The sequence below is a fragment of the Dendrobium catenatum genome, unplaced genomic scaffold (genome assembly GCF_001605985.2).
Source record: "Dendrobium catenatum unplaced genomic scaffold, ASM160598v2 fragScaff_scaffold_389, whole genome shotgun sequence".
Classification (NCBI taxonomy): domain Eukaryota; kingdom Viridiplantae; phylum Streptophyta; class Magnoliopsida; order Asparagales; family Orchidaceae; genus Dendrobium; species Dendrobium catenatum.
The window spans coordinates 390217-414846 of NW_021318851.1; the positions used below are offsets into that span (position 1 = coordinate 390217).

The 24630-nt window shown below is 33.2% G+C and overlaps 2 protein-coding genes across 2 annotated transcripts in view; one reads left to right on the top strand and one right to left on the bottom strand.

Annotated features, from left to right (window-relative positions):
• Positions 1 to 288: 288 nt before the first annotated feature.
• Positions 289 to 6552, top strand: LOC110092359 (NADPH-dependent pterin aldehyde reductase). Its single transcript, XM_020816868.2, has 5 exons — positions 289 to 604; positions 3422 to 3491; positions 4535 to 4728; positions 4798 to 4970; positions 6270 to 6552. The coding sequence occupies exons 1-5, from the start codon at positions 386 to 388 to the stop codon at positions 6337 to 6339; spliced, it is 726 nt and encodes a 241-aa protein (XP_020672527.1). The 5' UTR covers positions 289 to 385; the 3' UTR covers positions 6340 to 6552.
• Positions 6553 to 7802: 1250 nt separating this feature from the next.
• LOC110092350 (eukaryotic peptide chain release factor GTP-binding subunit ERF3A) overlaps positions 7803 to 24630 on the bottom strand; it is a 28754-nt gene continuing 11926 nt past the window's right edge. Inside the window, exons 5-18 of the mRNA XM_020816855.2 lie at positions 20748 to 20859; positions 19881 to 19926; positions 14691 to 14762; positions 14295 to 14357; positions 14063 to 14217; positions 13905 to 13969; positions 11107 to 11257; positions 10900 to 11005; positions 10659 to 10794; positions 9088 to 9152; positions 8649 to 8834; positions 8502 to 8574; positions 8331 to 8420; positions 7803 to 8214 (exon numbers count right to left, since the gene is read on the bottom strand). Of these exons, the coding sequence (XP_020672514.1) occupies positions 8356 to 8420; positions 8502 to 8574; positions 8649 to 8834; positions 9088 to 9152; positions 10659 to 10794; positions 10900 to 11005; positions 11107 to 11257; positions 13905 to 13969; positions 14063 to 14217; positions 14295 to 14357; positions 14691 to 14762; positions 19881 to 19926; positions 20748 to 20859 (1295 nt within the window). The 3' untranslated portion in view covers positions 7803 to 8214; positions 8331 to 8355. The remainder of the gene's footprint in view (positions 8215 to 8330; positions 8421 to 8501; positions 8575 to 8648; positions 8835 to 9087; positions 9153 to 10658; positions 10795 to 10899; positions 11006 to 11106; positions 11258 to 13904; positions 13970 to 14062; positions 14218 to 14294; positions 14358 to 14690; positions 14763 to 19880; positions 19927 to 20747; positions 20860 to 24630) is intronic.

Here is a 24630-nt window from a genome sequence, read left to right on the forward strand (position 1 = left end):
GAGCAAAATATTGTTTAATTTATTAAATATTTAAATACTAAATTGCAATTATGTTCATAATTTTTTTTATTATAGTATATATCTATACTATAGAATATTTCTATCTTGATTAAATTTTTTATTAAGATAAATTAAATAAATTGTATTTATTTAAAATAAATATAATATAAATTATTTAAATATTATAAACATATTAAAGTATACATAAAAATAATAAATTCTGATTTCTTAATTATGAAGATGAGACCGTGCATCTTATCGCTTCACAGGTGAATAGTATAATAACTGAAACGCAGTCTTATGACCTTGAGGCGGTTCTTTACGAGCACGAGAACGAGTCTGTTTGAGGAAGCAGGAGGTAGTGAGTTGTGGGAGGAAGAAGGTGATGGGAGAAACGCAGCTGAAGACAATAATGATTACAGGGGTGAGTCGAGGATTAGGGCGGGTGCTGGCACTGGAGATAGCTCGCCGTGGCCACAGCGTGGTTGGCTGTGCTCGCTCTCAGGAGAAGCTTCATGCCCTAATGGCGGATTTAACACGGGATGATCCCCCTTCTTCTTCTTCGTCATCATCCTCCAAGCATCTTCTCAAACATCTTGACGTGGTCAGTGCTCCATCCCTATATTCATTCTCCAATTCAATTTGTTCCTTTGTCCTCAATATCGATGGCCCAAGTCGTTTTTTTAAAACAATTTAGTATTTTTTAATTTAATAACAACAACTTTGGTTGAAGTCAGATACACAGCCTTAGTTTGTTCAAATTTCCAGAGAAAAGATAAACATATATAGAAGGGGATAAGTATATTAATTTCTTTAACTCTTCATACTTGATCCTCCCCAAATGACGATATTTATAGAGTACAATGACCATCTTTAGTTTATTACGCTGTTAATTAAATCCATCATCAACTACTAAATTAATATAAGTGGGTTCACATTATTGCTTCTCCTCTAACAATGAACTTGCCCTCAAGTTTTAATTTCCAAGTCTATCCAATGGAGGCAGCAATCTATTCAACTATAATCTCTCAAGTGAATCTTTCTTGCCCATTAGAACAAGAACGAAGTTGTAAAAGAAAACAACCATATCCAAGTGCTTGAGGAGCTCTTCAAGACTATCTATTGTTGCCCATAATATGATGGCTAGTCGTCTGAGCAAAATTTTATTTAATCAATCTTGTGCATTTATTTTAACATCATTATTGTTTGTTCAATCGCATCCTCTACCAATTTCTTAGGAAATGGAGTTGCAATGCTGTGATCCACATGTTTTATAGGCTAATCTATAGGATTAGGTTTGATGATCCCTGGAGGAGAGCCAAATTTTGGTATGATGGTTTGTTTAAAAGAATTTCAAGAACTCAATTACTTATTTGAAAACATCAAGTGGTAGTAATACAATGTTGGACCATCTATCAATATTGCAACAATTGTAAAATGCTGCATATCAGATAGCTTTTGATATGTAAAAACTGATTAAATTTGACAAGTCATTCTTATGATTTTTCTCAATAAATATCGCTATTAACAATTTTGAATTAACTAAGGTGCATGAATTGCACATTGCCTTATGCTCCCACGCCGTGAAATATAATTCAAGATTTTTTGTGATAGATGTTATTTGTTGCTTGTTGATATTAAATTGGCTTATGTAGTCAACTATGTTTTTTTGGTAAGCTTTGCATAATTTTTTTTCATGAATAGTATTGCATTTGAATAGATTGTATTTTCAATGATTTATATTCATGATTAGTTGGGCTGTTGTTGAGGCTGTGGAGATTCATAAAATAGGAAAATAGTGACTATTCTTGGCTAAATATATGCACTAATGTGTTTCATGAAGTTGACAATATGACTAGGCTCCGTTTGGGACATCTTTCATACTGCTTCTTAAAACAGCTTTTTAGTATAAAAAATAAAGTCATCCCAAATAAAGCCTAAGTGCACCAAATCATATCATACAAGTGCAACTGTAGATTCTAGCAATTGTTAACCACTAGATTTGCTTTAACAAAATCCATGGAATCTGATTGGAATCTTGCATGATAGAGAAGGCTTGAGATGAGGTGGAGATCTAGGGAAGTTCTCGTAATAGAGAAGTCAATATCAATGGTAGTGGCAGAAATTGAAGAAATTTTGGAAGATCTTGGATGGATTGTAGATCAATTTTGTAGGCAAATCTATATCTGACAATCTAGTGAGATTCTTGAGATGAGATTGAGTTCACTCGTGGAAGGGTTGCCAACAATTCTATGCTCGTTGGTATTTGGAATCAATGAATCAGTGGTGTGGTCGTTGATACTTGGCTGACTTGGCATCCATTTGAATGAGCAAGATGGAAGTTAAATAATGCTACTTTTTGCAATTGAACGGGTTGATGATTGCAGTTGGAGGTAGGTTTGGCATTGTTTAGAAAATGAAGAGGTTGATGTAGAATAATTGTGAAATGCTGCTGAAACTATGGATACGATCTGTAGATGTTGCCAACGGATTTGTGTCAGGTGAACTCAGAGATGGAGATGGCGCTGAATGATTTTCTTGGAGGTGCGTAGAGTCATGGTGGAAAGTACAATTAGGAAGGCATGAATCTCGAAGATGCAAATCTTGTTTGTAGATTATGACAAAGTTATTAGGCAAATTCAACAATGGTGATTGGAGCTAGACGAGTTGAGATCGGTGAAAATGATGTGTTTGTACAAGGTGTTCTTGGATGTCTAATCTTGATGAGCTGGAGCCTTGCAATATCAGCATCCTATCAAACTTCTACCATTAGGATGTCTAAACCAAAATAAATGTTCTATTCTCATGCCAAGTTCTTTTTGGTTTCTCCAACTGATTGCATCTAAGTCGAATATGAATAAATAGATCTGTATGATCCAATTGGTGCACGATCCTATGGCTCATTTGAAGAAAGTCCAAATGAGGCCCTTCTCCTTCCTTGTTCCTACCTTATATTGTGTTATTATTATTATATATACATTTTTATGCATGTTGCCATTAGTTTTTAATCCCTCATAAAAACTTTGTTTGGTATGCTATATACCCAATTAGAATGTAGTTAGGTGCCTGTTATGTGTGTAATATTAATGGGATAAGTTAAATTATAAAGCTTGATTTATTTGAAATGGAAGGTTTGTAATCCTATAAATTAGTTAATCTTGGAGGATTAGATCCAAAATTAAGCTTGCATATTATTTAATCAAACTTCCTTGGGTGTTAAAGTGTCTTAGCATGTGATGTCGTGTTCGAGAAGTAGTGGACCATGTAGCTGTGTTGGTGCTTCATGCATCAATTGAGAATGTATGTAAACGCCTAATTTTATAAACCAAAATCAATATCTTACCCATTATCTATCTATTGTGGTTAGTCATGCCATTTTGCTAACTTTAAATTAAAGAATGCCTTTTCTCATGTGTTGTAGAGATCTGACAACAGCATGAAGGAGTTCGCTAGGCTTCTCGTCGAAGAAAGAAAGATACCAGATATTATAGGTTTGTCAAATTGTGTATGTACTTGATTATTTCAGTTCACAATTCATATGCTTTGATTTCTTTTTATTCATACTCATCAACCAAGGTCAAAGACGCTGTTACTTCTAATATTGGATAGAAAAAATGAATGATACTATTAATCTTGTTCTTATTGTTTGATTGAAAAAGTAAACCGTACTTCCCAAATAATGAATTGCAGTGCAAATTTTTCTTTTACTTTGTCCTAATGAATTTCTTAATTGTGGCAAAACATTCAAAAATGAGTTTGTGTTTCTAATATGTTCAATGAGTGTGATCTAGCATTCAAACTTGATGGTTGCTTAACATTTAGGTGCATACGAGGAAATTTTACATGCTATATGATAAGATACTACTATACTAATTATTTAGGACTATCAATAATCTGATCTCTAGTTGATCTTAACCTTGCTCATGATTGGCTCAAATGAATCCAATGTCATATTAATCCAAGCGTGCCCTAGCTATAGGATAATTCTACTATTCTTGATTCGGGTTTGCCTGGCTAGTTCCTTTATATTCATGCTTGATTAGAGCAAATAAATGATTTAATTTTGAATCCATTTTTACCTTCTAGTTTGATTCTTAATTCCCCATACAAGAATGCATCCGCAGAAGTGTGGCTACATGCATATATCGATGCATATGTGAATATATTTGTATATATGTACACTTGAATATATGCTTGTGATGATGATGATGACATGCATCTATGGATTCATATATTTACATTGTTGTCCATAAATATAAGCATAGAGGTACATATATATGCTTACATGTTATCCATTTTACATGCAAGCACATTTCAGTTTGATATGGATCTACTTTGATTTAATCCAAGCATAATTGATGATGCAGGATAACAACTCCTCGCTATTTTTAGGATCACAGACTTACAGTTTTGTGGATGCACATTTCACATTTATCCATGTGGAAAAAAGTTTTTTATTCAATGAGATCTTACCTTGATCTATCATCTACTCGTTATTTTGCTCATGTCCTTATGACTTTGAGGTTTGCTGCAGTAAACAACGCGGGGACGATCAATAAAAACAATAAAATATGGGCTGTGCCAGCTGAAGAATTTGATATGGTGATAGATACCAATATAAAAGGAACAGCCAATATACTTCGTCACTTCTTGCCACTTCTAATAGAAAAGAAGCAAGGAATTGTCGTAAACATATCCTCCGGCTGGGGAAGATCTGCTGCTGCAGAGGTAATGACTTTCTTGAATGGTGTTCGTTATCATTTTGTTTAAGCTGTAAATTGAACTTGGTCCTTATAGGTGGCTCCCTACTGTGCTTCAAAATGGGCAATAGAAGGCCTGTCAAAGTCTGTGGCCAAGGAATTACCTCCCGGTTTAGCAATTGTTGCGCTGAACCCTGGGGTTGTAAATACAGACATGCTTGCCTCATGTTTTGGAAGTAATTCTGCCCTTTATCAGTCGCCTGAATCCTGGTATTATTCATTATTATCTTAGCATTTTGTGTACTTAAAAAATTGAATTTTTTTAACAAAGTCCCATTGAAAAATCTGAAAACTGTTCCCATACTGTTCGTGTTAGCCAATTTAGTCCCACAGTATCATGTTGTCACAATTTAGTCCCTCGATTATACAAAATTGATCCAAAATAGTCCATCATGTTGTAATTGTGATATAAAATTGATCCCAATTTAGTCCCTCAACTTTACAAAATTGATCACAATTTAGTCCCAAAGGGACCATTTTGGATCAATTTTGTATAGTCAAGGGATAAAATTGGACCAACGTTATAATCTGGGGCTAAAATGGCTACAGATGAATAGTTGGGGGATTATTTTGAAATTTAATTCGTTAATTCAGTTCACTTGTGTATATTATGTTGCACAACCTATGTAGATATATGCTTAATTTCTACGGTGACCTCTATTGATATATATATTTTTTCCATGGCTGCTAAATTAGAAGCCCTCAGATTTTCTTTGTTAGTTTGCAGTCAACTAAAATTTTTGACAACCATTTGATTGAATTTATCTTGTTAGGCTAAATAGGTAGAAATTATCTCAATAATATCCATCATGGATATTTACCCTATATATTGCAAGTCGTTTTCTCTAATAACATTAGATCTGTAAAATTAATGATGGTTCTCTCCCCTAAGATCAAAAGTGAAGATAAAGTTTCTAAAATGATTTGTTTATATTAACTAGCTATAACTTGAAGGTTTTACTCATTTATTCTATATTTATTTTACCTGTTTAATCTGCTGATTATTTTCTGGAAAAAAAAAAGGTATATCATGATAAAGAAAATTTAGTGGAGCATTATCTCCTTGGAATGAAGGTATTGTAGCACAGTTTATGAGTATAACACTCATCCTAGCCACAACCTTGTCATTCAATCAAATATTCCTGATTAAGCCAAAATCTACTCTGAATTTGACTCTCTAGACTTTGCATGATATAAATCTATGATAAACAATTGATGGTTTTTAGCGACCACTGTAGTTGAAATAATAGTAGTAGTGGAGCATTCTTTCTCTAGGGTGATAACTGAATGATATATTAATATTATTATGGAGCATAAACTGAGTCCACTCGTCTTTTTGTAAGAGAGTGGTAAATGAATGATTTGAATCCATCCAAGATTCAATACTCATTTTGTTTTGATTTGCTGAACGAGTCCTATTTCAAATCCATGTATCTTGCTGTCCCAACTTCTAGCTTCTAGTAGTTGTTAGGTTTGGTTTCAACTTCTTTTTTATTCTTGTTTTTTCAGGGCTCCAAGAGCAGCTACAATGATACTTAACCTGACATCAGAAGATAATGGCGCTTCCCTCACAATCTGAATGGAGAGTCAATTTTTAACTTCTTTAATATTGTTTCTGAAGCTTTTCTTCTCTTCTGGTCATTGGGAACACGAAATCAGCTTTACATGGGATGGTTGGTGAAGTAAGAATTCTCCTTTTGATTCTATTAATGACTGGCTTTGTTTTCAACAATGCTTCCATTTCCATCTTAATACATTCATTCTGGTTTATACGTGGAGTATTGTGAAATTACATAGTTCTTCCTTTTTCCAATGTAATCAAGAAGGTTTGTCATTGCTTTGGATTTTTACCTGACAAAACCTATCTGTTTATGAATTACTAGACCTAATTTTTGACATGATTATAGAGCCAACTGGAGTATAGTTGGTGTAATTTTTTTTTCCTTTATTGTATAGGAATTATGTCATGCAAAATGTACTCCATAACTTCCTTTTTCCAATGTAATCAATAAGTCATTATGTACCAAATGTGCTCCATAACTCAAAAAAGAGTAAAAAGTATAATATTATATATCAAATGATTTGAGGTACAATCAATTGATATATAAACCAAGGATTTAAAAATCAAATTGGACTGATCAATTCAACCAGTAGGTTGAATCGTGAACCAGTTGGATGGCCGATTTGGTTCCCTCCTAGAACTGTATCAAAGAAAACCGCCCCAAAACCGCTTGGACCGACGGTTGGACGGCCACTGAACTGGCGAACCTAAACCCTAAACAAAAACAATGTGGTTCCAATCAGGAGAAATCTGAGCCTTTGATTTTAAATCAAACGTTCTAGGAGACATTAAGAAAATATCAAAAGCCTAATATTCCTATTTAGCTATTACCCGACCGGTTACTTCATTTTGATCACTCCGTTCGTCTCCGTCTTAGTGTCCCATCTTCATTCGTGAATTCTTCGATTAACAAATAAAAGTTACATCCTTGAAGCCTCAACTCCAAAAGCACAATGGAATCAACAAATCAAAAATAACAAAGCTTTGACTTGATATTGATTAAAAGCTTTGACTATCAATCAAAAAATCTAAAATTCAAATCTTATATATATATATATATATATATAATAAAGGTTTGTACTTAATCAAAAAGAGAATTTTTTTTTCTGATATGGCAGGGCATTATTTTCTTTGACATTCTTTTGTGGAATTCATGAGAAAATCATATGAACTCTTTTGAACCGACAAATCTATTCATTCTGATTTATCATAAATTCTAAGTTCTAATTCTTTTATAATAAATAACTCGCTATTATTTTCATGACGACTGCAATGAAATGAAAGAAAAAGACTACTTGATATCTTTTTAAGACCAGGGGTCCTCTTCATATTTCCAATAAACTTACTGGTTTATTACATAAAGAATGCAGCTTGTTCTACTATCCCTCCCTCTTTGCAGCCAACTTAAATGCATTTTTAGCTCGACACAAAACTGTTCTCAGGATAAGAATCATAATCATGAACTTTAGAAGATAAACGAGTAATCCAAACTATATATAAATGCATTTCCAATTATCATCTCAAAGTTTCAAACTGTCATAAGTATCATAAAGCTTCATACATTTGCACTAACTCGAGATTTCGATCCCAAAATTCGCCTTAAAAAATCATAAATAAAATTACATACATACTAGAAATATTGCTGGCGATGCCACTCCCAAACCTGCATTATGGATGTATCTGAAATCTCTACGAATAGCTTAAAAGAGGCCAGGCACTCACACAGATGCAACTGTCGCTTCGCAAGAAAATCAGGACTCTCTTGGTTCAAGTTTGCTTCTCATATATTAACCATGGAGGCACAAAGAATCCAAATGATAAATAATGATAGTAACATGAACATTACATCCCGAAAGTTGCAGCCTTTTGCTGATTCAAGTACTGTTCTTCAACCTTCCAAAGGATAGTTGAAAGTTGTCAGTTATTTATACTACAAATCAAAGTAACAGAATAAGAAGAAATTTGGTATGGAAAAAAGACAGTAAGATCCAGATCATAAAATATAATACCGGGAAGAGATCGTCCAGGTTAACTTTAAGCAAATGTCGAATTCCCGGGAGCTGGAAGGGCTACAACTTTCCCTACCGCAATAGTTTTACCTATAACAACTTCAACTTGTGTGTCAACCTTTCTCCTGAATTAATACCATGATATTTTTAAAACTTCATTAATCATTTTACCTTCAGTACGAAGAGTGAACCGCCCAAGCTGTGGAAAATCTGCGAAATTCTCAATGCATATCAAGTTGTTTACCTGGAGGCTGAATATGCTTAAGTATCATTGAAGCTAAAGTTTGTTCATGACTTAAATTGTGTTTGAAGAACAACCTGTACTCTGCAAACAACAACAGCACCATTCTTAACAAAGAGAGGTTTCCTCTTGGGCTTTCTTTTCTTTGGATCCGCATCTTTCTTCTTCTTCACATCAATTTCCTCTATAAGCTCGACAATCTCCGACTCCTCGACAATGGAATGGATGTGCAGTATTGCTTTGTAACCAGCAGTGAATATAGCCTGGGATGGCATCATGCATCATAAGTTAATTTCCCTGGTGTGCATTGCTACTTAATATTGAAAAAAATTCCCCAATATTTACTTTGAAATAAGTGCAATATAGGGACAATCAATCAACTCTCATATTGCACAATTTTCAAAGCACATACAAGAATTTTAAGCCCATCCTGACCAGATTTTGGTGAAGAAATCCTCAGCCAAAATTTTTCCACTAACTATTAAGATAAAATTACAAATGTAAAAAACTACGCACATTATCGAGAAGCTCTAGAATTTGCAGCTGAGCATTAAATTCAAAAACTGCATTAACCGGATTAACTGCAAGAAAAAGGTATTTATACATTAAATGCAATTCACAAATGCAATTCACAAATGCAATATGCAAGGGAACCAAGACAGTGCATTGCAAATGCCATTGGCAAAGCCATTGCAATACGAATCTCAGTCATTTGATAGCTCTGCATAAAACTGTAAATCATATTGGCACACTAATTCTTATAATTTTAATTTTTTCCTCATCTTTATTTTCAACAATTTCTGAAATCTTCTGATTTATAATACTCTTTGAGAGATAATTTTGAGCTATGAGAAGGGCAGTTGCATCAATTCCCCCAGCCCGGGAGAGCACTCCGACATTGACTTACAAAGCTGTTTCTTACTCAAAAATTCAATTAAAATATCTCTTTTCAGAAGTTAAAAAAAAAAAATTTAAGAAGATTACATATTATGCTGCAGCATAATCTTCAAAAACAACATATTGATATGTATAAATAACAGCACAGATGAAGATATTACCTAGGAAAAGAAATACGAAGCAAAAGGCACACAAAAGTTTACATACCCATTGGCCAATGGTAAATAGCTGTGGTAGATGAAGTGAACAGCCACTGTTAGACATAATCAAAATGTAGAACTATATGCCCATTTAACACTGTACATCTCAAGTCAAACTCATTTCGGATTCTGAATCTTTATATCCCCTCTACACTCTTAATATTATTGTCACTGGATAATATATATAGTGAAAGTTTTGTGCTCTGAAACTAGTGGATCACCCTTGGAAATCTATTATAATATTTCTAGTAATATCACACACAATCAACCGTGGTCACACTATCCTAATATTTTTCAAGATTTTGTGTCGGTGTGTGGACCCCATCCAATCTTGAACAAATTCAAATGGGGAGTACAAATACATTCATTTCAGTTATTTATCTATGTAAGGTTACATTATTGTTTCAAAACCGATGGCTTCATCATGCATACATATATTAGCATGGTTCCATAAGGCCAATGCTTTAACAATAACAAGCAATATACTAAAAAGGTGAACTTCTATCTTTACATTATTTAAAAAACTGCTGCACTCTTGTTCTAAATAAACATGTCATTGTATTTTTACATTAAATTCTGGCACCTTTTAAACCGTCCCCCATGGTCAAACTGCAATTTTCAAATGCATTCAACCCACTAGCTGAGAAATTAGGGAAACAGTCCGCATTAAAATTAAATCTATCAACAATCCCTATGCGATCTGTTGTTGTTACGGTATTCTAATGTAATGGTTAAATATATCATAATCGTTAGAAATTAAATATCTAACAATAGAATCAGAAACAGAAGAAAAACTGGGTGCCATGCGTATATTTCCTTCAGTATCTAATGCCTAAGCCAAAAAAAACTACCACTAGCCACTTAATACTAAAGATGTTTTTTTCATTCTAATGAATAGCATATAGGCATTTAATTAAAAAAGAATTGAGCTGGAAATAGATAAATTAGAATACAAATTACAATATAGCTTCAAAAGTATCCAACACATACCGACACTTGAAAGTACAAAACCAGACAATATGTCTTCTTCTTCTACTCCAGTCACTTTCACCCTGACATTTTCACCAGGCCCAGCCCGTCTTGTCTTTTTTTCATCACAGAATATGGCAAGCACTTTGACATGGGCCTGCACAGAAGAACAAACGATGAAGACTATAAAATCTTATAATGCAACAAGTTGTTCAAAAAGGAAGGGAGGTTAATCATGTCAACTTAAAAAAATAGAGCATACTTTATTTGGCATGACCAATAAGCTATCACCCTCTTGTATGGTTCCAGACTCAATCTTTCCCATCAATACAGTTCCCATGTCCTTGTATTTATCAATAATTGGCATCCTGTAAAACAAATTGTTTTATAAGTTATGGAATAAGAGGATGGTAAACAAAAAGATTATTTCCCTAAAACAATGAAGGGGGACAAGAAGCTGAGATGGTACCTAATAGGCCCTTTAGGATCTCTTAATGGAATTTCAATAGAATCCAAGACTTCAAAAAGACATGGCCCATCCCACCAACTACAAACTTTCTTATCCACTCTGCTTGCCATATTGATTCCCACCAAACCAGATATAGGGAGAAAATGAACATCTGCTAGGAATTCATAGCAAATAAGTTTTAATCATATCATCCTTACAATAGAGTTATTAAGATCACTCTATACATTGTAAACACTGGTGAACCACAAATTAAAATCATAAATTAATACTAGTTATACTTATATTTTTTTTAATGAACAGTGTAGAGTAAAAATAAAGATTTATAGCATAAACTAGAACCTCACTTGATCATCCAAAATAATTTGTAAGGTTAGAAGGCACTTAGTTGAAAATTAGCTCGAGATAAACAAAACTACAGGGTATAACAAAATGTAAGAGTGCCGATCATAATAATGCTAATGCACAAAAATTAAGACTACTGGTCATAAAAAATGTAAACTACAGACATGTTTAAGGTAAAACAAATAAAGAAAGAACTTGCAGGAAAAAAAAAACAACACTTCCAGAACAAAAAGACTGAAAACTTATTTCTTAGTAAACAAAAGATAAAGGTCACGTACATAAAATTCAACATAGAATTCTTAACTCTTAATTAAGAAAATATTACACTACTTAAAAATTGTTAGCCAAGGACATCACATAAGTATATGGCAGGGTCTCTACAACCGACCAACCTAGGAAAAAACAAATATATATATAATAAGAAACCAGCAACATTAATGATCAAAAAACTGAAACCAATGCTCCAACCAATAAACCTAAGAAAAAACAGATATATATAATAAGAAACCAGCAACAATAATGATAAAAAACTGAAACCAATACAAAATACAGAAAATCCATCAGACATGAACAACCTGAGGAAAAAGAGTTGGGAGGGGTCTGAGGGGACGAAGTTAGTAGAACAATTTTTGCATATTTTATTGGGTGTTAACTGAGAAAGTAGCTGGGAAAGTTTTCAATGAATTGGTATCATACAGATTCTCTTTGTAAGACAGGACAATTATATAGGCATATCAAAAGAATAGGTGTTAGCTTATACTTAAAAAGCTGCTTAAATTTCCAGAGCTAAAATCTTGGGAATTCAGATTTACTTGTAATATAAACTACTAAATGTCCTTTATTAATTCTTGCCATTTAATTGTAAACAGACCCTAATTGAATGTCTTCGTTCGATCTTAAAAGGAATTGTTAATCGCAAGGAAAAAAGTTGACCAGCTAATTTAAATCAAAGTCAATAATTAAGCACATTTGTACGTTTAATTTAAATTAGAAACGAGAATAACAAAATTTTCTAATAAAAATTAAAGCATTTTGATGATCTAATTTTAAATTCAAACAATACTTAATCACAATCATAAAAGTTCAATTTTAAATAATAAACATCTAAACACTATTATTAATATGTACATACACGAGTAACACAACAGAAACACACAAATGAACCTCTGGTTTTTAAACCTATTTCAAACAGGTTAGAACCTTGTTTGAACAAGTAATTTCAAGCCACACTTGAGATCCAAGCACTCTATCAAAATGGCTTGAAAAACATTTTGAATAAAAACAAAATGACTCTTAAGATAATATCATTTATTATTTATATTATTTTCATTTGCAATATAATTTATGTTGATAAACAAAGTAGATTATTCGTCTAAATTCAAATAAATATCTGTGAATATAATTAAAGGGTCATCCCTCATATTTGACTTAACCAGTGTTTTGGTCTAAAAGAAATTTTGGAGGGTATTTTCCCAAATTCTTTTATGTTCAGTATATCTTCTCTGATTAATAAAATATTAAATAATTAATATTATAGAAGCATATTGCATTTATTGAGAATTTGATTCTTCATAGGACAAACGGAGAAAAAGGATTCAAGTAGCACACCCCACTTAGTGGTGGGATAAAGGCTTGTTGTTGTTGTTGTTGTAAGGATATTGCAATTACTCTGAACAAGTCATTTGAATGAGACCACTCATATTAATTGTTTGGTGGCTGTTTTCTATTGAAAACAGCGGAATAATTGTGTTTTGGCGAAGATCCGATAGGAATCACTTGGAATATTCAAGTGGTATCTATCAATTAATAGCTATGAACTTAGAGCACAAAGAAGATGTGCTTAACTAGTATGGACATACGAATGATGAATTATTAAATGCGTAGCATAACTGGGAGCCCAAGTAGATGGTTGGTGGGTCCATCTGAATAAACGAGGAGAGCATTAAGCAACTGCGTTAAGCAACCAACCAACATATAGAATCAGCTCAACCTGAACAAAGAAAAAAAAGAGCACTACAGCACTCCCAGAGTCATGCATCACTAGTGCAATCCAAGTTACCAGCTACGGTAGAAAACATATTGGAGAAGCCAAACCATGGCACAGTGCAAAAAAGCATATGCAGTTATCAATAAGGAGTGCACAGCGTAGATGCACAAGAACATGAACAGATAAAATGGCTCAACCTACAAAATCTAAAAAATTTAAATCCGTATTAAAGCGTTGTCGCACTCTTAACAAACAAGAGCAATAGTGTGTTGCATATCTAACAGCCAAGAAAGTGGACAAATGAGAAAAAAAGCCATGGTTTTAGCAGATGCAAAAATACTTGATTATTTTTTCCCATAACATAATAAACTGAGGTGAAATAAGAAAATAAAATAACATTTAAATTTTCCATAGCACATTCAGCAGAGAGTAAGCACTAGATTAATTCATGAGAAATAGCCAACACTACCTTTCTTAGCATTATAACCCGATGACTTGAGGAAAGGAATCATCTTTGTTTCTATCTCATCATATCTGGAAGGAACAAAAAAAACAACAAATAGAGCCAGTCAAGATGAGTTTAAGAAAACCACCTTTCCACCAATAATGGGAGAGAAAAAAATGCACCTTTCTTTGGCCCAATTTACCGTAGGTTCATCCATTTTATTGACAACCACAACCAACTTTGAAACACCGAGTGTTTTTGCAAGTTGAACATGCTCACGGGTCTGCCCTCCCTTCTCATATCCAGTTTCAAATTCACCTTTCCGTGCAGATATGACCTAAAAATAAAAGTAAAAGTTTTCTCAACAGACTTATAAAATGATACCCAACAATGTGGTTGCTAGCATATGCTTACTAGAACTCCAACGTCAGCTTGAGATGCACCACTGATCATGTTTGGCACATAGCTTTTATGTCCCTGTGTGAAGAAGTGAGTAGATATCCTATTGCATAAGTTGTCGAGAAAAAAATTGCAGAGTGATACATAATGAAGAAACGAAACTATGGATCTCAGTTAATTTAATTGTATGTTTCTTCATTATTTGCATAAGGTTTTTTTTAAGTGCTCATTTTATATTCTATAAAAATAACATGCAGTAACTATAAAGCAATAAATGGATTGGATTAGTAATGATAAATAATCTACATTGAAGTTGTTGAAATAAGAAGCGTACTACTTCAACTAATAAAATATGTATCTAGTTATTTAATATGCAGATAAAAAAATAAAATCGAAGTGCACAAAACTTACTGGAGCATCTAAAATTGTAAATCTCGTATTTTCTGTTTCGAAATGTGCTCTTCCAACCTCCACAGTTTTTCCCTGAAGTTCATACATTATACTTAAGACCGTAAGTAGCAACAAAGAAGTCAGTTTAACCATTTTCACAGAAGACATAATACAAATTAATCAAAAGCATATAGAATTTTTCTATTTCTTCAACATCGCAAAACTTCAAACTGCTTATTAGTAAAAAAAAAATGCATGCAAGCAATGGGAATCAAAAGGCATTCAGAGTTAATTTCAATTAAAAACGCAACAAGAAACAAGTCATCGGTCTCCTGTATGAAGACCAATCTTGCTGCCTGGCTCCAGAAAGACACTTTCAAAAGCCTCTGGTGAAAATGTGTTCAAAACCCAGCAGGAAGGATGATGACCATGGTTATATACTTCCCCAAAAGCTTATTATAAGAACAACATGGCACACAGCGAAGCCCCTGGGGTAATCTTTTTTAAGGCAAAAATCTAAACTGCTTTGAGAATCCCATGGCCCTCTGGCGCTCCCATCAAGTATTTTCTATATTTTTATCTTTTTCGTTTTGAAGGATCTTACTAACCTTGATGTTTTTTCCATAACCAATAATCAACATGACCCTAAGGAGATTTTCCTAGGGAGTAGATATATCTGTTTATTTTCCCTTTTATCTTATGAACTGATAAAAGAGGCATCAAGAAATATTCTTGGGGACTTCTCTTATGATAATAGATTACCTTCCCAATGGATTCGTGTGACTCCACAGACCTCATTGTTCTTGTTTCATACAGCTTCTTCCTATAAACTGCACATTGAACTTCTATATGTGCGAAGATTCATATAAGAGGCTAATTAATTACATTACCGTTCTTCATTGGTCAAAGAGGTGTCCATTTTAACTTTAAAAAAAAAAAAAGAGGTGTCCATTTTGAGTCTGTCCATACATGACAAACTACTGCAAAATAACAGCTGAACCTTTATATTTTCCATTTAGGCGTAATGGAATACATCAAGGCTTTTGATGATTCTTTGCTTAAAGTGGATTAAAGATTAAGTGTTCACCTTTTTTTATTTTTTTATTTTTTATTATTTTTTTATTTTATTTTATTATTTTTTTATTTTAGCATATAAATTTCCAATTTCAATTGCCATCTTTTCTTTTCCCTCTATTCCTATGTCAGTTTATAAAGCAGCCAACTAGTATTCCATAATGCTTCCTAAATGCTAAGAACCTTGCAATAGCTAACTTAAGTCAAGAATGAAGAGAAACACAGATGAAGGAAAGAAGAAAAAAGGGAGTATCCAGCAAATCGTACACATGTAAAGACCCCAAGCTAATCATTAATTTAATTATGTCAATATTAATTGTTTAATATGTAGTACAAATCAGGCCAATTCAACTAGCAAAAGGTAAATTGGTAAGGCTAATTGTTAGGAAGTTAATCTGGGAAACAAAAAGTTGAACCAAATTAGTTTTCCAAACTTTTAGAACTACAATTTTCTAGTCTTTTATTGATTTATTCAATCAAGTGCTATCTTCTCTAGGATTAGAACAAACTTTAAATTTTGAAGTTTGTTAGATTATGATAGGATTTGATTTGTTTTTAAGAGAGAAATATATTTGATTTAAAAATTTGATCTCATAAATGCAATCCAATATTCTGTAAACAGGGAAATATCTAAATTGATTATTATTGATTGAATGAATTGAATTATTTGTAGTTCGTTGAGTAATTATTAGATCCAAATTATGCATGTAGATAACCCCAAATTGTGTGCATATTTTATTCTTCTCCCTCATCAAATTTTGGTATCTAGGCTTACGCGCCATGCCCTACAAATCCTAAATCCAATTCAAGTATTTGCCTATTCCAGAATCCAAGTCCCCTGCCAAAGCCCAACCCAATTGAATCACTTTGGCCCCTGACTCATGCTTCATGCATCCTTGCTTGTAACCCTTGCCCATTATGTGTATCCTTGCTTCTTCACCATCTACTCAGCGCACGTTACGTGCTCACTAATGCATATACAATTGCATTTTCAACAAACCCTAATTCCACACAAACTGCTAAACCCTAGGCGCATCACTTCATATAGCCATGCAAATGCATGCAATCTTATGGATCACTCACAACTTACATCTGCCTCTCTGACTTTCGGAATTGTTCTTGATTTCACATCCTCCAAATCATCATATGCTTGCATCCTCTCAATGACACCACCTGACCCTTCCGTGCATCCTCCCCCTACACTAGTTGTACTTGCTACACGGTCATCCCAAGCCCCTATTTCAAACACACGTGCGTTCGTGAAACCCTCCCCACAAATAAGCCTTCCTAATGGCATTTAACTTCGCCTATTTCATCGTAAAACCTAAGTGCATGCCATCCTATATCTTTCTTCCATAGCACGTCCACCCTACATTGGGTCTCTTATAAAATTATGTTGAAACAAACAATCTCATCAATCTTGATAGTTATCTCAAACTAATGATTTATTCTTGTAAAAATTATGACTACTATGATCTTCAATCTCAAAACCTAAGTTATTGGTGTGTATTGGTGTGTTCCAATACATCCCATTAATCATAATCAACATTATAATTCATCAAGTTGTCAACAACTTAATCTAAGCATGCAAAGAAACCTATCTCGGATGAATAAAATAATAGAAACCCTTAAAACTTTAAAGTAGAATTTTATGAAAGAACATATTCTATAGAGGTTACATATGCAACTCAAGCGAAAGTCCAAACAACGAGTTTCTTAAAGTTGATAGACAAGGTCGCTCAATCTACAATTGAGTTTGATCTAGCACCTAAATAGGATACTTTGCCATAGATTAATTGTGAAGTTTATCGTGATGGCCCATACATATATATTTATAATAAACTACTATTCATATAGATGAACTATATATAAAGGATAATTATGATTTATTGCTATCATATGAAGTATTTGAGCTTGATTAGGTTCGTAAGTATGAGATAATATTTCTTAAAATTTCATATGAAGATCCTTATCTAAGTCGCTTGCCACTATCTTGAGAGAAATGTACTACTTCAAGTGATTGTAGTTTACCTCTGGAACATATATTAGAGATTGAATTTATATAGTCATTGCTCCCATTGACATCAAAACCATTGTTGGATCTTATAGGTGTATGATCTTTGGAGCTGCATAGCATCAAGATCTTCAATAGTCTATCTATTTTGTGTATTTCTCTCTCCTAATGGTCCCATAACATTGTTGATCCTTCAATCATATGATCTTATGATGCCAACTCATCCTCCATGGCGTCCACAAACTCTTTAGAATTATCAAATATACAAATCTCAAGTCTCGTAGGTCTTCTCTATCAATTACATAGATATAAGCCTTGGCTTAGGTCAAATCCCTAGGTCAAGTTTGTAGCACATACAGGAACTACAAGTCTCACAATATATGTAGTAAATATATAGATGTAAAATTGCACGCATGCAAAATCAACAACTTGGTCATATCAAACATCTATAAGCCCTACCAAAAGTATGAATCCATTCGTGGGCCTTCCCCCAAGATGTAACCTTTGACTTAAATGAAATCAGAACCCATCTATTTCATGTGAATTGAATACTCGCCTAAGTGGATGACAAAATCAAATAAAATCTTAATGCTTGGGACTTTCTTTAAGTCAACTTAGGACTTCCTACTCGACACAACTCATGAATACGCCAAAATGTCTTTCACCATGTAGTTAGCCACCTCAGTAGTAAATGGACACTCGGGAATAACCTCGACTCACATGTCTAATATGATATACAACGTCAAAGATTGTCCTACAATTTTCAAACCACATCCATATGTATAATCTAGGGAGCTTCTCATTTAAGATAACTTTATATTCAACTGTCCACACTTTACTCCTACATGTCAACCTCCAAACTGATTGATTGAGCATGTGCAATGAACATCTAGTGGTCACATAAAAATATTGTAGAACCATTGACAAACAGACGTGTGCCCTTGAAGTGATTCAATCCAAATTAAGATCATTGGATTGGATCTCATCAAGAGAGTGTAAGTAACCTTTCAGCGTACTCGCTAGTCTAATCAACTTGAGATTTATCAAAGAAGGCATCCAAGCCTTACATCATTGGTAGATTAGATTGGCATGGGATGTGGAACAATATGATCTTGATTTTTTTTACCACAGATTCCCTAACCACTTCTCCAAATCATAAATTAAAATATAAACACCTCCAATGCAACAAACATGGGGTGTCATTAATAGAGTATTTTCGAGTATCACACTTGAAATATGATTAACTTTTAGGGACTCCGGACTCGCATCCGTTGAAAACATTGATCCTCCACAAATAATATAAAGCATAAAAAGTTGAAATTTTGCTTAGGGAACATCTTTGAAACTTTATAATACTAGACATTTAGCACTTAAACTCGAAAAAAGCCTAAACACTAGCTCATGAGTGCCTTAAAAACAAATAAGACTTAATATCCATCACAACATTTTTATTCCATTCTTACTATTCATTTAATAATAAAATAAATGGTCACAAAAATCCCAAGACCTTTTAGGCATCTCCATTTTAGTCTTTACATTTTTTTCAACTAGTTAATTTAATCGATCAACTCACTAGATTTGAACCAAGTTGATCCTCCATCAATTTTTCAAAATTTTTAATGTTTTTTAATGAAAATTGATGTCGAAGAGCTTTTCATGAGAGAGTATTTTTTATGATTTTATAATCAATCTCACTAATTAATATTAGAGCTCAAACTAACAGGATTTATCTTAAAAAGTCCAAAATGTTCCATGAAAAATCGCTCTCCACCAATTTCCATCCAAAGAAATGATAAAGTTGATGGTTGACTACACTGGTTCAAATTTGATGAGTTGAGGAATTCAACTGAACATCCAACAAAGTATGAAACAAAAATGGGCAAAACTTAAAAAATCTAGGGATTTTTTTTATCATTTAATCTTTAATAATATCATAGGCCGAGTATTTGTGATCAAATGTGCATTTCACCCTTTTCAAAAAAAGAAAGCAAAAAACCATTCTACAACACCTAGTTGCTGATCAAGTCTACAAATTAAAAGGCATGGTATCCATGACAGAAAGAATAATAAGTATGGGCAACACAAACAAAATTAAATCAAGAATATGGAAGTCATAAACACACCTTTACACGTTCTTCCTCATTAGTGTCCATAATATAAGCCATGTACCTAGAGGATGAATGAATAAGTACCAAGCATGAGAAGACAACATATGCTTCCTATGCCCAAAGTAAATGAATGACTTAAATTCCATGCAAAGAAAAATTAATAAGAATAGATGTTGGCAAATGAAAACACACATGAAAATTGAGAAGATAAATCAAAACATGAAAATGGTGTTCAGTTTGTAATATAACATTGTCATGAATAATCAAACAAGTAGTTACTCTCATGGGGAAAATAATCTTAAAAGTGGGATTATGAGATAATCATCTTAACAATTGATCCGATCTACTCCAAGGAACATAAGAATGCATCTTTTCTCTAAATCATAGAAAAAAAAGTGCTTAACAAATCCCATTTAAGTCATAGCAAAGGGAACAAAATAATGAGAAGGATAATTAATACAAAGGGCCAATTCACAAAATTTAAGCCTTATTACCAAATTGAGTTAAACAATTAGAAAACAACGAATAGGACAATTGTTGTAAACATTAAAAATCATTTTCTTAGCCTGATCACGATTCATGAATATGGTGATTAGCATAAACCAACGATCAATCAGCCAATGGAGATATCTTTAATTTTAATGTAGAACTCAAGATCAGCTAGCAATGCCCAAAACGCTTAAGAGCATGGCATCTCACATTGGAATGGCATTTTATGACAAATGCTACAAAACTCAATGAAATAAAAGTTAAACACTAAACAAATAGATCACCGCATATGCATGAGAGTATAATTTTGTAGCTCTTTATGGGACAGAAGCCATAACAATTTGCAGTTTAAAGAACATAAACAAACAATATTGAGTGTGGAAAGGAACATACCAGCTCTCTCGGTTTTTTTCCTTTGCCTCCTTCTCATACTTCTGAATAGTTCGATCATCAACCTGACCACTGAGGAGAAGTAACTGCCCTCCAGTTGTCGACTTACCAGCATCTGCATTGATGGAGTTTTAGAAAAATGACTTAGCCAGTGGAAGCAATCGGCCCAACCTAACCAAAAGATCTTTGTCACCATCAATGGGTTGCATCATTCAAAGAGACCTTATAAATCTATGATGAATGTTTGTCTAAGGAGATAATTTTAAATTGATACTAGCTAACATATAGCAATATGCTCTATCAAGTGCACTTTATAATTCACAGCTCAAGAAATTTGAAGCCATAGGGGAGGGTAACATTTTGCGACAAAACTATCCGATCAAAAGGCCTCACCCAAAATCATTATTTAAAGAAGCCATTTGGCAGCAAAATAACATGATTAGAGGACACGTGTTAAATTTTTATTAACATTAGAACTTTCAAGAGTGATCATAATTACATACTTGATATGGCATTGGCTCATTGTAAGCTAAGGTTAATCTTAATTTTATTCAGAGAGTGAATAGATATTTTCTTTTAAGTTTATGGTGATTAATTTTATTCGAATCATTTTGAATTTATAATTTTCTTTGGTTTTACATTTTTTTATTTGAATGTACACCTAAAATGCTTGAGTGTAAAATGGTGGCATTTTTAAAAATAAGATGCCCTCTAGTTGAAATTTACCTATCAACACAGCCAGAGTTGGGGTGCTTAAAGGATTGTATTTTGCCACTTTAAACAATATCTACTCTACTCGCTTGCTAGCAAGATCGAGTTAATAGGTTCATAGTCTTATCAACTTCAATCTATGTGATGTGGACAATCAAAATACTTAAAGTGTGGAACTTATGAAAAAAAACATAAAGATAAGGGGAGCCCATTTAAAAGCATGCATATATGTTGAATTTAAGTTTGATAAGGGGCTTGAATCTTCAAAGTATTTGCAAGACTTTTAAAATATCTACATGTATCTCAAAGTGAAGATAAACAAAATATGCTCTTACTTTTAGTCCACGCAGCAATATCTAACATTAAGCTCGAGCACTTAGCAAATTTGTCAAAATGCATGCAGGCATTTTAATGTTGGTAACTTAATGCCTTTTAAAGGACATGCACGCTTATTAAGCTTTTGCATAGTTCATATATGATGCTTTTACACATTTTTCGATGTAATCGCATTATGTATTTCATTATTTGAATATTCGTCAATACAATTGCTCTATGTTTCTGCACAATCATCAATGCACTGATATACTTTTTAAGGCACTCGCATGCTTGTCAATATACCTGTACGGTACACTAGCACATGTTTTATGCATCTATAAGATGTATAAAGGACCACTTACATACCTTTTGCCACATTTGCATAATGCACTTGAGTGCTTTTCGATGCATTTGCATAGTGCACTTGCATGCCTTTTAATACATCTGCACAATGACTTGCATGCCTTTTGTTGCATTTTTCAGTGCATGTGCGCGTCTTTCAATGCATTTACACAATGCCACTCACATTTTATCAATGCACTCGTTGTGTATGTGCACACTTTTTATTGCATTTGTATAAAGCAATCACAAGCTTTTTGAAGCATTTATAAGAGCATTTTCATATATTTCAATGTATTTTTAGCTTTTCAATATTTTTGCACAATATAATTATATATATTTTGATGCATGTGTACGTTGTTCAATACACATGCAGGTACAATTGAAAGAATTTCAATACATTTACACAATGAACTTCCATACTTTTGATGTATTTTGCACAACATATTCCATATACAAATTTTTAAAACTACATGAGGTCTGTTTGGTTTTCAACGCACTTGCATGGTGCAATTACATGCATATTGCACTTACATGACGCATTTGCATAGCTATTAGTAAACTTGTATGATGCATTTGCATAACTTTCAATGCAATTGTACAACTTTCACGGCATTGTATTCGCATTCAAGAGAGAACGTACACAAACTAATTGCATGCTTCTCAGAGCAAAGTGAAATTGAAAGTATTTATTTTTAGCTCGCATAGCATTCTAACATTTAGATTGGACATTAACATAAATCAATGCACATAAAAGCAAGTTACTCTTAATGTGCTTATGATCCCCAAAGTACACATATAATACACTTGCATGATTTTTTGTGTACTTACATGATGCAATCAAAAATTTGGGAGAGGGACATGGAAGATGAAAGGACATATAACATAAAAGGAGAGGGGGAAGATGAAAAGACACAAGGCAAGAAAATACAAGAAAAATTCAACTTGTGTTGACCCCCCCCTTGCATACATCATTACATGACGCACTTATACACTTATTAGTATATTAATATGACACATGTGCATGCATTTCCTTATATTTGCATGATTTTTTCAATATATTTGTACAATGCACATGCACATTGCCTAGTGCATTTTCACAATGACTTGCACATTTTTCAATGCATTTTAATGATGCACTTGCACACTTTTGACACCTGCATGATGCACTTGTAAGATTTTCAAAAAACTTATATGACTTTCAAGGTTGCATTTAAGTTGAAGATTGCCTCACGAAGAATATACAAGACTTAGAATACTATTTGTGCAAATATTGTCATTGGGATGTATAAAAATTTCATTTTTGACTCAATTTTTCACCTTATGTCAGCGACCATGTACTTGTTGTTAATCTTGTGGTGAATTTGTTGATATAATTCTTGTTGTATATTTTAAATAATGCATTCTTGCTTGCACTTGTTTCTCACTTCTTGCTCAAATTGACCCCATAACTAATAGTTCTTCCCTAACTAGAGAAGCTGTCTTGGCCATTTTTGGAGTGAATCTTCATTTCAAAATTGATAGAATTTTGAATGTTCAGTGAAATATTCAGTTAATACTCGTTAGAGAAATTTTGAAGTTCTATTCTTGCACCTACTCGAGCTATTGAGTCCCTATTGTCAAGTTCTTTGCTAAATTAGTAAGTTCATCTCTGTTTCTAGCAATTCATTTGACGTGACATGTATTGCATTTAAGGTGCTTCAAATATTTCTTAATTTTATAATTTTACAAATGTATTTTAATTTTAGTCCCAGCATAGAAAGTTCATTTGAATTTTGTATTTTTGAAGTCCCGATCAGGGAAAGTTTTCAACAACCTCCAAACATCTCCCTCGTATAGTGGGCATCTACATGGTGTGTCAAGTCTCCCCACTATGCTAAAAAAAAGTGTGCATGGTCGATGTCTAGAATACCATAATTAGGGTTTTCATGTCACAACACTAAAAAAATACGTGAATAGGCCTTCAAATACTCTCATGAATTTCCCCTCCGCATTAGAATAGCACGAATTAGTACTTATTTTTTTAAGTTTTTGCATTAACATTGTGCACGAGGTGGCTGACGATGGCAAAATAATGAACTTGCGGTGAGAATGAAACACTCTTTTTTTATGAAATTTTCTTTATATATATATATATATATATATATATTATATACTATATATAGTATATATTTGTGTTTTTTTTAAATAAAAATAGATAAATCGAATATAGAGAGAAAGGGAGATAAAAGATGTAGAGAGAGGAGAAAGGAAAGAGGGGGCTAGAAGAGAGAGAGGAAAGAGATAAAGAGAAGAAATAGGAAAGAGCTAAAAGAATAATAGAATAGGAAAAGGTAGAAAGAGAAAGAGAGAGGTAAGAGGTAGAGAGAGAGAAGCGATGCTTGTCACGCGGATTAGAGCAACATTCAACTTAAATTCTGCCAAACAGCATAAATGACCAATTTAAACTTTGTTGAATCTTCTAAGCAGCAAAAATGACAACTTTAAACCCTGTTAAATCTTTAGATCTCATCTCTTTCTC